The sequence below is a fragment of the Labrus bergylta genome, chromosome 14 (genome assembly GCF_963930695.1).
Source record: "Labrus bergylta chromosome 14, fLabBer1.1, whole genome shotgun sequence".
Taxonomy (NCBI): Eukaryota; Metazoa; Chordata; class Actinopteri; order Labriformes; family Labridae; genus Labrus; species Labrus bergylta.
The window spans coordinates 21249029-21262360 of NC_089208.1; the positions used below are offsets into that span (position 1 = coordinate 21249029).

A 13332-nucleotide genomic window follows, 5' to 3' on the forward strand; every position below is an offset into this window, starting at 1 on the left:
CGGTGTTGTGTACAAGAGGTAACTGTGCTCAGGCCCGGTTAGTCCTGGAGCAGTGTGAGTGAAGGCCAGCGGGGGACTGAGGAGGGGGACAATCGTGCTTAACAGTGGTGGAGGGGGCGCAAAAATCAACTAAAGTAGGAGTTCCTCACAGGGGCTTTAAAATTAAGTTCAAAGCCAGACGTCCAGGACACTGAGGAACAACAATGAAGCCTGAACATACAAAGATCATTTCAGTGGAAAGACTAGAAGACCAAAATGTTTTAGTTTTTTTTTTTAGATGCATGTTTACAAGATGGCTGCGCGGTGGTGCAGTAGTTAGCGCTGGAGGTTCCTGGTTTGAATCCCAGTCGGACAGGGCCTCTTCATGTGGAGTGTGCATGTTCTCCATGTGCATGCGTGGGTTCTCTCTGGGTAATCTGGCTTCCTCTCACATTTCAAAGACATGCTTGTTAGGTTAACTGGTGACTCTAAATTCCCCGTAGGTGTGAATGTGAGTGTGGCTGGTTGTCTGTCTCTATATGTCTGCCGTGTGATTGTCTGGTGAACAGTCCAGGGTGTAACCCAGCTTCACGCCCAGTGACAGCTGGGATTGGCTCCAGCCCCCCGGCAACCCCGAAGGGGAAAAGCGGTAAACATAATGGATGGATGGATGGTTACAAGATTAGAGCAAGTCAAAAGCTTTTGAGATAGCATCATGTTTAAATATTTTAATGCAATTCATTTCATTTTCTAATAGGGGCTCAATTTCACATAAGATATCCAAAAAACTATCAGAAAAAAAAAAAAACATGGTGGCCTTTCTTTGGCTCATGTACTGCAACATTGTGTTTGGACAGAAACCACGCCAAATATGAGTTTATATTTTCTAGTCGTCTGGCTGGAGTGATTGTCTGCTCCTTTCTGCATGTCTGTAATTTTGGATTGAGCCGTCCTTCCTCCATTAGCTACTGCTACATTTTCCATAAGTAGGAGGCTCATCAGCTGAATGGAAGTATAAACCAGACCAGCCAGTGTGCATGAGAGAACTTGAAGACTCATTAATAGTGCAGCTCAACAGTTGATATCAGCAAACCACAGAATCACAAGTAAATACAGTGTGGTAGATGTGTGGTAAATACATGTGATGCATGAATGAGAATAATTGTTTTTCAGTGTGATTACCTGTGTGACACCCAGCTTCTTACACGCATCCAGGAAGTTCTCCACATTCCTACGACATTTAGCCATGCTAAGCTTTGGCTGGGGGCCCAAATATCAATTATGTTAGTCGTGAAAAGCAGAAAAAACAAAACAAAGCTTCCCCCAGCTTTTAATTACACACACCATACTGTTATTATTTTAAAAAATTGCTTAGCAGGGTCATATTTTTAACTCAATGGTATTGTAATTTTAAATTCAAACATCAGACTGTTGTGGTTTCCCTTTGCTTACCACTGCAGGAGACGGAACATGGATGCTGGAGACGGACCGAGGACAAATGTGATTGGCTAAATGACAAAGGACGACCCCGTCCATAAGAGCAGCTCCGACATCGTCAGGGAGCAACACCTTCAGTCGGGCCTCGATGTTCTGCAAAGACATTAACAATGAGTTCTCTTAGAAAAAAGAAAGTTGGGGGGGGGGGGGTATTTTCAGAGGAGAGTGTCCAGATCTGAACTTCACTGCATGAGTCACATGTTGACCGTTATATGAAATAGTCTGGACTGTTTAAACAGTGACAAATCATTATCCTGTTTACATGACATAAAATAACATGCACTCATTTGGATTTTCAAAGTAAAACAGTGCCTAGTGTTTTGCCAGAAGATTTTCTATTTTTGGCTTGCAGTTGGGAGTTTTATCATCCAATGCAAGGCTTTGTAACACAAAAAAGTCAAATTAAAAATTTTAAAAAGTATGTGTGGCTAGTTACTTTGGCTGAGTAAACATACTAATAGAGTTGCTAATTTAATTCAAGCGGCCAGTGCACTCTGTCATATTTTCCTTGATAGCTGCCAGTAGCCCATCATTCTTCTTATTGAAGTCATGTTTGAGGGACTCGATACCTTTCATAATATCTGCACTTGTCAAAGTCTGGTCTTGTCAGCATTGCTAGCTAGCACAGTGCCGCCATCTGTTGCCATCTGTTGCCGCCAAGTGTTGGGTCTGCTGAGTTTTTGTCGCTAGCCTCAAATCCCTTCGTTTCAGACCAGTCCTCCTTTTCCACCCTCGACATGTACCTTTTCTCAGGAACTCGGAGGAGTTTGGTGATGGTTTTTAGGACATGTTGGGCGTGGTATGAGGGGAAACTGGCAGACAATTGGCAACAAAGCCGGACAGAACATCCTTTTCACCTACGCCTCCATCCGGACGTCTTACTTGCTCACTTATGATATCAGTAAAATAAAAAACAAAATTATCCAAAATATTCCTTTTTGCAGAAAAACTGTGTTGATTGTAATAATCACACTGCAGTGGTTTTTGTTTATTTGCAGTCGAGGAATGTATTGGTTTTTAGTAAATTTTGGGACGACACAGGTCCCGTTATGTTCATGTGCAACATGAACAAGGAAATCAAAGGTTGTTTCTCTAAATGTGAGTTTTCTCTACAGCTCAGCAGGAGGAGTGAATTCAGCTACAAGTCTAGCAACGTCTTTCAGGTTCTTGCCAATCGAATGAAAGCAGTTGATCAATCAATCATTCATTATTTGTATAGCGCCAACTCATAACAAGTGTTATTTCGAGACGCTTTACAAAAGAGCACATGGGATAATATGCAGGAAGGATTTCTCCTTTGTATTCCTGGCGTTTCTTTTGTCCACACTTCCTTGACGCTGAGGTGGAGGTCGGAGCAGGCCGTGTATGGCGGTGGTTGAGGCGACGAGACAGTCCGATGGTGGGGGGCTGGGCGTCATATTATACACGATATCATTTCTCATAGCAGGTGTTGCAAGATTTAAATGTAAATCCATGCAAACTCTAAACAAGAAAAATACTTTTACTGGTACACATGGAGCCTCTGAGCAAAGTCATGGTAAATGGACTTGAGCTTGTAACACGCTTTTCTAGTCTTCTGACTACTCAAAGTGCTTTTACACCACCGACCACACCTACAAATTCACAAACTGATGGCAGAGGTTGCTATGTAAAGTGACCTTGAATGTGATTAGTTTCATCATTTGCGGCGTGTCACACTGATGTGATATCTTAACAGCCTTGCCTTTCTTTGCCTGCTATTGTTGCTGCTAGACTTTAAAACAGTCCCTCTTTATGTCCTACCTTGCTCTCTATTCCGCCTGTCTGTTATCTCATCTTTGGTAGTCAGGCATTTTGAAATGTCCTGTACGGTCTTGACCTGCAGGATACCAGCTATTCTGGAAGGCAACAACAGGCCACACAGCGTCACAAACAATGTTGGCAATTCCGCATCCACTTCATGATTTCTTTATCCTTCTTCTTTGAAATTGAAGACGTACCGTTCATAACAAACTGTTATACACGATCAGTCAAGCATCCTAATCTCACTCCTATACTCTTTCATTGCCAGCCCTGACCTGCACCAGTACAGTACTGTCGCTCAGCCCCACCAACACCCCAGCATCCGCCTGAATGCTCCAACTGGTTGGTTTAAGATAGCACCCCATCATTCCACAGAAATGATGAGGTGTGAACATGACAAGTGGAGAGATGTCAAAGTGGAGCTGCTACACACTGCTTCACAGGGAGCGCACCAGAGCTGTTGGGGCTGCTGGAGCCTTGCTCAAGGGCACCTCGCCAGTGCTCGTGGAAGTGACCTTTCACCCCTCCAGCTACCAGACCAACATACACAGTTTTGTCTGCACCGGGACTTGAACTGGCGACCCTCCGGCTCCCAACCCAAGTCCCTACAAACTGAATACTTCCAAAAATCTGCTTTTCAAGTGTTTTTTTTACGAGGCATCTGTTGTACGAAAATACAACATTCTCAGTCAGACTTAAGATATCCAAATATTCTTAAACATTGCAATTTTGAAACCAGAGACATTCTGAATAAGACTCATTAAAGTGGCATTTGAACTTCTTATTGGCACCTGACTTCTCACGCAACACTGTAAAAATGTCCTCTATTTATTTGACGTACATATTTCTGTCAGCGCTACATATGACAACAATGAAACCAAATACTTTCAATGTAGCATCTCTTGACTGAATGTAGTTTAGTATCACATAAAATATTTTACAACTGTATTTAGAGTGAATCCCAACACTGACAACTACTGCCACTTATCTTTACGGTATGAGTCTTCTTCTTAGAGGCAAGTTACGAAACGACTATTCTGGACATATGATTTAGATGTTACTTATTCCCTGTTAGGTAAAAACACTTAAACAGGAGCAGGATCTGGCAGAGCTTCATCCTCTGTGTGACTCATTTCTTTGTGAAGAGTAAAAAAAAAACAGGCTGTGAGGCTTCTGACCTGTCGTAACAATCCAATCTGCTCCATTTCCTCTCTCAAGTGCTCCATCTTCCTCCTCATAGTGAAACTGGGGTCTGTGGACGTGTACTCCTGCCGGCTTCCTCTGGTAAAGGCTGAAAAATACATGTGAAGAGCACAGATCTCAGTTCCAGGTAACACACAGGGAGATTCCTTTTTTTTTTAAACAGTCAAAACATCTATTACGTTCTATACTGTAAAGCAAGACATACAAGAAAACACAAGCCCCCTCAGGTCATTTTCAGGCCAGCCTAGGGGCCCATCTGCTCATTTCATTGGTTTTATCCTGGGTAGTCTGCCAAATGAAATATACTCTGAACAGCCAAGAATCAAAGTCCTATGTCTGATGGTGTCCAAGAAGGATTAATCTTTGTAATGAATCTTGCTTCAAAAGAAAAATATCTTTATATCCGAGAAATGTGTTGAGATATGAACCATAATTCTGCCGTGATATACTCAAAGATAGGACGGAAAAGAATTTCCCACAAGTCTTAATGAACACTTTCATTTCTTTCTGCACCTCATTTAACTCTGAGACTAAACTCAGCCTGTTGTGTGACACCATATCAAGATTTTACAGAAATGTACTTTCTGTTAAAGCCTGACAGATTAATCAGCCAGCCAATAATATCGGCCCAATTCATAAAGGGCCTCTTTGTGATGTTCCAAAACACGTCATCTAGAAAGTTTAGCGCAAAGTGATTTGAGGCGTGTCGACTTTATGAAGCTAATTACGCAACGCACAATCTGGGCACAGCGCGTAAAGAAGTTGGATTAAGTTGCTTGATTGTACTACTGTAAGTGTGTTTTGGGGGTGTAACATAAATCAAACCAAAGTGCCAGCTCTCATTCCCTCTTAAAGCCAGATAGGCCTTCATGCTGGTGTGTTGCATTTTTACACATCGGATTTCATTCTTTTTTCCAAGACAGACCGAACTATTGCCGGCACATTTGACTTCTTTCCTGCCATTGTGGCCCTGAACAAACAGAATACACACAGGTCACTGATAATTGCCAATCTGATGGACTTTGTATTCAAGTCATATTTCCCTGAAGCATTTGGTATTGATCCGTGTTTTCCCTAATTTAGAAAGAAGTGAAGAATATTCCAGCATTAAGGAACTAAAGCATTTCCTTATTTAAATCTCCTGACATGCCAACCGTACCGGACAGTTTCTCATGTTAACTAATGATATGTGGGCGCAAAATCAGACACAATTAGGATATAAACATGTATTTACTCGTTTTCTCAGCTTGTATCTTTGGCTATATTCTCTTACATGTGTATAAGGGACACTGGACTGTCGATGGCACTCGTTATAAGAATTATTATAAATCCAACTCTTCTGTTGCATGTTTGCTTCTGCATGTGTTTCTGTTTGTATCACACAGTACGCACACTGGAAAAGACTGAAGACGTTAGATCAGGCTTAGATGGTCTAAAGGTCGTTGACTTTTGCGCCCTTCAGATAGAAACACGCCACTTGTTCGCCTGACAAGACAACACTTTAATATCAAGACAGCTGGGCGCTAACTGGGGTTAAAGTTCATTAGCTATTTACTAAATGTGGGAGTTTTCCCGAGCCATTCTGTATTTGTTTTTGCTCCAAGAGCTGAAAATACACAAAACTCTACAGTTAAACTGAGGAAGGCTGGATCTCAGTACCCATTTGCATTTTGTAAAAAAAATAAAAATAACATATATTAAATTTAATGTATGAAGGACATACAAGTAAGTATTTACTTTTGAGTTTTCTTAGATTGGTCTTAGTTTTTAAACCTTTAAAAAAAATCGAAATCCTCCTGACACACCTTTTATATTTTTGTTAATCCTATTTGGTGTAGTCTTATGTGTGCTAAATACATCAAAAATAAAAAATAAAAATACCTCCTCTTTCTGTGGCTCTCAAGAAAACACAGAAAATCAATTACAATACAGACACATTTGCATGATTTCTTACAGCAGCGCACCCAACTTAAGGTCATGCGGGAAAGACAAAGAGCCTTCAGTCCTGTTGTTCCATGTCCTCAATTGCTGATGCACTGATTCAAAACAGATCAACAGTTCCTAAGAAACCTTCCCCACTTCTAGAGAAAGGCTGCCAGGACACTCCTAAAATAATTTTTGGCTTCAGCAAAAGGGAAAAGTGTTCACATTATAGTTAATATGAGCCTAAGGTGAAAGTGGAGCACTGGCTCAGCGATTAAGGAGCTTCATTTGAATTTATTTTGAACAGAAGCCAAATCCATGATATATAGACTCAACTAGACAATCTATTCCTCAGCAACAAGTTTTAACTTTCACCTTATTCTATTTAAGTGATCGTTGTTTTTTCTGTTTTTTTGTAATGTAATGCTTTTATTGTAGAGACAGGACAGTGGACAGAGTTTGAAATCGGCTGCCTGCTTGAAGGACTACAGCCTCCACACATGGGGCACGCTATAACCACTAGGCCAAACCACTAACCAAACCATTTGGATAGCCTGGACACTGATGCTATGCAAGCAGTTCAGCACTGCCTGAAGAATATATTGCCACAAGTGATAAAGAAAATGCAGTAATTGTACATCTACATAAGAAAACCCTTTAATCATCTGGATCAACAGTATAAAGTCTTTCAGTATCTATTTTAGTATTTTCTTTGGAAGAGGTCATTCAAATGCACATGGACTGTGTCACGCTTGACTTGAATTTCCTCCTGTACATGCACGCCTGATACCGCACGACAAACATTTCAATGAAATTATAAGTCAGAGCTGGCGTGCTCACTGTGTCTCGGGTAATGTTGGGCAATACAAGGTGCGGGTAGGTGTAGAAGGGACAAATCTCAGGAAAAAAACAACAGTGGACCATCTTACCTCTGTTTGGTACGCCCCATTTCCACTCTTTTTCTTACCGTTCCACCCTGACCTCTCCCACATGAGGGTGCCTGTAACTGCTTCAGAGACCACTCCCCTATCAAACGGAGGAAAGCTGGTCCCCTGTTGTTTATTTCCAAACTCTGAGCCAAATAAGAAGCGATAAAGCCTTTGTCTTTGTTTTACCTGATCTAGGCTTGAGTCCAAACACTGTCAGAGTGGTGCTGAAATCACTGCTGCGCAATCCCTCCTGGGGAAAAAAACAAAAAACACCCATAACATTGAGAGGCATTGTCGAAAACTTGAGGATGTTCAGAGGTGATAAGATGGGATACTCATCAGGATGTTTTTTTTAAAACTCACCTCGCAGTCATCGTTCGAGTTTTTCCGAGCACTCTGACACTTGTACTGAGGGGAAGGTAGAAACAAACAGGATGTTTTTTTTTCTGCTTCAGTTCTTATTATAACTTCATATCATCTTTCATATCCCACATTAATAGTGTCTAGCAATGAAGATAGAAGTGGCCCAGATTGTAAGCTACATACTTTAGAAACTTTGGACCCCAATAGAGAGAGAGGTGATGGAATATGTGATTCCCAAAAGATTGAATGACCTGAACAACAGCATGTATTTTCAGACACAGCGTCCCAGTTAGTCTGCAGTCAAAACAAACCGTCTCTACGATCACGCACACAAAGAAGTCTACCCCGTACAATGAGGCCACAGTGAGGTCTGACGATTGATTCAATAAAGAATTGAATCATACAGTTATTAAAGCACCACACAAAAGTCTGTTCCACACACTGCTAGCAACAGTAATTAAAGTCTTTATCACAGGGTGAGACTTTATCCTCAGGCAATTTTTGACGTGTGTGCTACAGAATATCCACAAATAAGACAGCTGAGGTTACTGAGAGGTCTGTGCACACCTTGAGATAGTCTTTCCTCAGGTACTTGTTCCTCCTGCGGTCTTCGTTCTGATTGAGGACAGGTGGGACTTCAGGCCACTTTGGTTCTGAATCTGAGAGATCTGTTTTCAGGCTGCCATCGAAGGAGCAGGAAGACGAGGGCTGTGAAAGCAGAAAGTTTAAATTCAGATGAAGAGCCACAGGGGTAAACATAAGAAGAGTAACTGGCAGATACAGATACAGGTACAATATCGCTCAGGACATGTTTACGCCGAATTGGCTGTGCTTGTACCTGTCCGCTCAGCACTGATGCGCCACTACTTCCTTCATCCAGAGAAGCACTAGGAGAAAGATGTAGGTGTTATCACATTAAAACAATCTTTGAGACAACATTCACATAATGCTAGGACATAATGCATGCACCCCAATGTCTCTTTCGGGGACCACTTTCAGGTTCAAATGTAACCCCAAACACACAGCATGTTTGGTTTCAATTGGAACATAAGAATGCAAAAGATTTTATTTTTTGTAATGCAAATAAAGGAGCGCCCCTCAGACTCCTCTAGAATTGGGACACATAGAGTCACAAGTCACAAGTCAGGGAGTCAAACTGAAGTGTTGATTCTCTCTTCTCAACTAACAAAACAAAAAAAATTCAAAATCAAACCGAGCACTGTGGCACGGGGAGAGTGGATCGCACACGGGATCAAATAAACGTCAATGTCCAGATAAAAAAAACAACAAGTTTTTTTATGTATGCATTCAACAGATTTTTTTTTTAACATTGGTGTCGTCATGTTTTTTTTTGGCATCCTGGTAAAATAAAAAGTCACCTTCCCAAGTGCCCACCCATCATATCTACCTGCTGATCTATATATGTATGCATACGCTAACATTAAAGATAGCAAAGTTAATCCTTAAAGAGGACATATTACACCACTTGTCCACCTTTTCAAACAGTCCCCTGTGGTCTAAATGAAACATCTGTGCTGTGCTTTGGTCAAAATATAACCTGAATCAAGCACCAGAGGAGGTTTGTGACCCTGTATAAACCAGCTCTCTCAGAACGCTCCGTTTTGGTGTGTGTGTCTCTTTAAATGCAATGAGCCCCACCTGGGTTTTCCCAGTACACATCACTCCTTCGCTAGCGAGAATAAAAATGGCGGACCTGCGAAAAGGTTTGCTCTAGGCTGGGGGTGGAGTCCATGGGTGGCGATACCAGGAGAGGGGAGGGTATTTCTTTTACCAGAATCCCACTGTGATATCACAAGGAGAGCAAATTTGAAACGGAGCATTTTTCTCTGTGTTGTAAGACTTATGCAGACCACAAACAAAGGACTGGATGGGTTTATTTCACAATTTGGGAGTCGGTAGACACTCAGGTTACACAAATATATGCTCAAAAACACTACACAAGTGGATTTTTTACAATATGTCCCCTTTAAGTATTTTCCTGAGACAAAATAACAGCAAATAAATAAATGACTTAATGTTCAATAATGAATAATGGCCATAAGACTTTTGAACAGGAGTCTTAGGCCATAAGACTTTTGAACAGGAAAAAATAATCCCTCCATTCCCCCTCAAACCCCCACACAGGACTACCTCACTGGACTGTAAAACACAATATAACGTGCAATATATTTATCTGTATAGTATTTTTACTCATAGTTTTTCTTTTTATATCTATTTATATCTGCACCTTATTTTTATTTTTTATATGTAAATACATGCTGCTGTTTTTATCCTGCACTACAACGAGCCAAATGCAACGAAATTTCGTTCTTACCTGCACTGTAAAGTACAAGTTTGAATGACAATAAAGAAAGTCTAAGGAATGTATTATGAGTCATATGTTTGACTCCCTGAAGATGGCTTGATACCAAAATGTGTCAGAGTTTGTTTTTAGGTCTCCATGGTGATACTGTGACTATTAAGTCATTGTAAGTGTTATACAGAGCGTGCATTAAGGTTTGTTCCCTAATTCTATTATTACTATTCCTTTACTGTACACTGAAACAGTTATCTCTTTACGCCATTAATTCAGCAGAAATGCATCATGGGGCTAGAAAATCACAACCAGTGTGATGTTCAGTGAGAAGATACCTTCGAGCGGCTTGAGGCGGGGGCCTGGGTTTGCTGCTGGAGCTCCCAGAGTGACTCAAGAACCTGTAGGAAGAAAAGGATGCGAGTGCTGTCACACCTGTATAGTAAAAAACTGACTTCTACCACGGTGATGACTCATCGTCATTCACAACAGCAGTGAGTAACATTTAGATTCCATCATGCATGTTCATACAGGACAAAAACCCATAGATTATGAGAAGGAATGTTTTTCACAGCATTCAGTGTTTATCGTAACATTGAGCAGGATACAGAAAACCTCCAGAGGCGTGTTGTGTTAGTCTGTCTGAACCTTTGTGAACTGTAAGCTGTCTGTAAATTACGAGTAATAAAATCCATCTACCTGTGTGCTCGGCCGGTGACTCTGCGTCGGTGGATGAGGCTCTCCGCTCTGCATATTAAGGACCGTCGTCTAGAGGCAGAACACCCAAACGGGAAGCCAAAGAGGCGAGAGGGGAAAGGAGGGAACAAGACAAGACCAAAATGTAAGTAGGGGTTTGTGTCGTTCACTCCAGCAGTTTCAGTCTGTGAAATCAACCAAAAAAAAAAGGAAATAAAAACATCCAATTCCTGGAAACACTCTCCCATCTTAGCTGTTACCAATGCGAGACGCATATATGATCAAACAAGTAACATGGTGAGGGAGTGAAGAAGATACAGAAAGTACCCGACGGCTTTCTCACACACCTGTTCTGCTGCTCCTGCTGCAGAAGCTGAACTGCAATCTTCCTCAGATCCAGAACCTCCTTCAGCTCATCATCCTCTTCCTCAACTAGCTGCTCCTTATCGGAACTGAGAAAAAAGATCACACTCAGGTCAATCCGACAGGAACTGCACACAGTCGGACATATGAGTTACTGAATAAAACAGTTGGCCATGAAAAAACGTGAAGATATCAGAACTTAACACTGAGTCTCTGTAAATCATCTAAAAACTAGTACAGTCTAACCCTTTTCTCTTGGTTCTTTTGATAACTTTTGTAATGAATTAGCATTATCTAAATAAATTTTATGGTCGTGTAGGGCTTTTTAGGTGAGGATGAAGTTGATACGCTGGGGGGATGGGGAGCCAGTGGAGGTTATGAAGGACGGGGGTGATGTGGTCTCTGGTGTGAGGAGGCGAGCAGCGGAGTTCTGAATGTATTGAAGTTTTCTTGAGTGTATTTGATGGTGAACCGTAGAGGAGGCTGTTGCAGTAGTCTAGTCTGGAGGTGATGGATGAGTGGGTGAGGGTCTTGGCAGCTGAAAATGAGAGGGATGGGCGCAGGCGGACGATGTTTCAAAGATGGAAAAAGTCAGTTTTGGTGATGTTTTTGATGTGTTTGTCGAAGGAGAGGGTTTGGTCAAAGATGACACCAAGGTTACGGATGTGAGGGGAAGGGAGCACTGTGGAGCCATCGATGGCGTCGATGGAAGTCGATCAAACACTTTTTTTTGCCATTGGTTGATTTCGCGACTTTGGTTTTTTCAAAATTCACAAAGGTTGAACAAAAATGCGTGCTTCCTAAAGCAAAACGTTCTCTGATATAATGGAGGATGTAAAGCACAGAATCATTTCTCAATTTTGATGTCACAAAATGTATAAATGTGCCCTAACTTTGCAAAACAGCAGCTTCAGTCAGCTCCGAGCATGTTCATTTTTTTTTTAATTGTAAAATTGTGCAGCTGCTTGACTACCAACTGACTCGGCCGTTACTGTTTTGCAGCCCAGTGACTCATCACTGACAAACATGTCATCGACAAACTCCTCTATTCCACAGTTCGTTGTTGCGACCTCAGCAAAAAAGAATGTATTAATGGAAATATTAAAAGTACCAGATGATAAGTTGTTTATCTGACTGCAGTAATGAGTCAGAAACTCACCCAGACTCCTCTTTCCAGCTGTCTTTATCTTTGCTTTGGTGAGACATGTTAAGAACTTTTTCCAGCTCCTGAAACACACAAACACACACACACACACACACACACACACACACACCATGTGGGACCAGCAAGCATTTACTGATTCATCTCCTGGGGAATTATGTACGTTTACGACCATCCATATTGGATAAACAGATCGATCCATACCTTTATACAAGACACATGAGTGCTCTGCTGCCCATCACACTCTGACAGAGCAGGATCCTCGTCCGGGTTGGGCTCTATAAAGTCATAGAGATCCTGATCTGATAGAGGGAGGAAGCATCCGCGTTCATCACATAAACTCGCACATGTTAGGCACTTCATTCAACCAACCCCCGTGTCTCTCTTATTGCTGTCATAGGGATATATGTGATACTTATTTTCGGTAACCTTTGCAAGAATCCATTTTGCAGAGGAGCGAGAGGGCGTCAGCACGGGCTGTCTCTGAAACCTGGGAGTGCAGGCTGACTGTGTCATCGTCTGAAGGCTGTAGTGGGGAGAAGAAGAACAGAGAGTGGTTCAAATGAGTGTCATGTCAGTACTCTAACTTTAATTCACCATTACCCATTTTAACAAGAATGGTAGAGCTGCAGAATTTGCCTCTACTTAATCTGTTCAAACCGCCTTTCTCACTTTGGGAACTAAACATATTACTCACTGCTATTTTCCTTTCCATTTCTCGTTATCATTACTCAGTTTCAGAGTTACAGCTCGATCATCTAGCTGCTAGCCAGGACAAGATTTTTTGGAACAAATCAGCGTGTTATTAGTCTGGTTAAACTATTATTCTGCTGTTACTAGAATTATTCAATATAATTTTCCCCTGATGCCATGTTTTGGCTAAGCAGAAGCAACAAGATGCTGCTTGTGTTTCAGGCAGAGTTGGACCCCTACACCTATGTTTTTTTGTTTTTTTTAAAGTTGTTGGCTTCCAGGACAATCTCTCCTGTCTTTCTTCATCGATCCACAATCCCCCTCAGAGAGTTTCCCAAATCTGTCAGTTCCTTCTGCTTACCCTCCTGGCAGCTTCCCACTAACAAATCAATTAGAATTCAATTCTTGCCAGAAATTCTACTATCAGT

General features: G+C 41.6%; 1 protein-coding gene across 1 annotated transcript in view; it reads right to left on the reverse strand.

Annotated features, from left to right (window-relative positions):
* lrch2 (leucine-rich repeats and calponin homology (CH) domain containing 2) overlaps nucleotides 1-13332 on the reverse strand; it is a 37455-nt gene that overhangs the window by 8995 nt on the left and 15128 nt on the right. The window contains exons 8-20 of the mRNA XM_020633291.3: nucleotides 12641-12737; nucleotides 12416-12513; nucleotides 12209-12276; nucleotides 11034-11138; nucleotides 10690-10758; nucleotides 10329-10391; nucleotides 8515-8563; nucleotides 8244-8384; nucleotides 7677-7721; nucleotides 7500-7563; nucleotides 4437-4549; nucleotides 1432-1569; nucleotides 1162-1239 (exon numbers count right to left, since the gene is read on the reverse strand). Coding sequence (XP_020488947.2) covers nucleotides 1162-1239; nucleotides 1432-1569; nucleotides 4437-4549; nucleotides 7500-7563; nucleotides 7677-7721; nucleotides 8244-8384; nucleotides 8515-8563; nucleotides 10329-10391; nucleotides 10690-10758; nucleotides 11034-11138; nucleotides 12209-12276; nucleotides 12416-12513; nucleotides 12641-12737 — 1128 coding nt within the window. The remainder of the gene's footprint in view (nucleotides 1-1161; nucleotides 1240-1431; nucleotides 1570-4436; nucleotides 4550-7499; nucleotides 7564-7676; nucleotides 7722-8243; nucleotides 8385-8514; nucleotides 8564-10328; nucleotides 10392-10689; nucleotides 10759-11033; nucleotides 11139-12208; nucleotides 12277-12415; nucleotides 12514-12640; nucleotides 12738-13332) is intronic.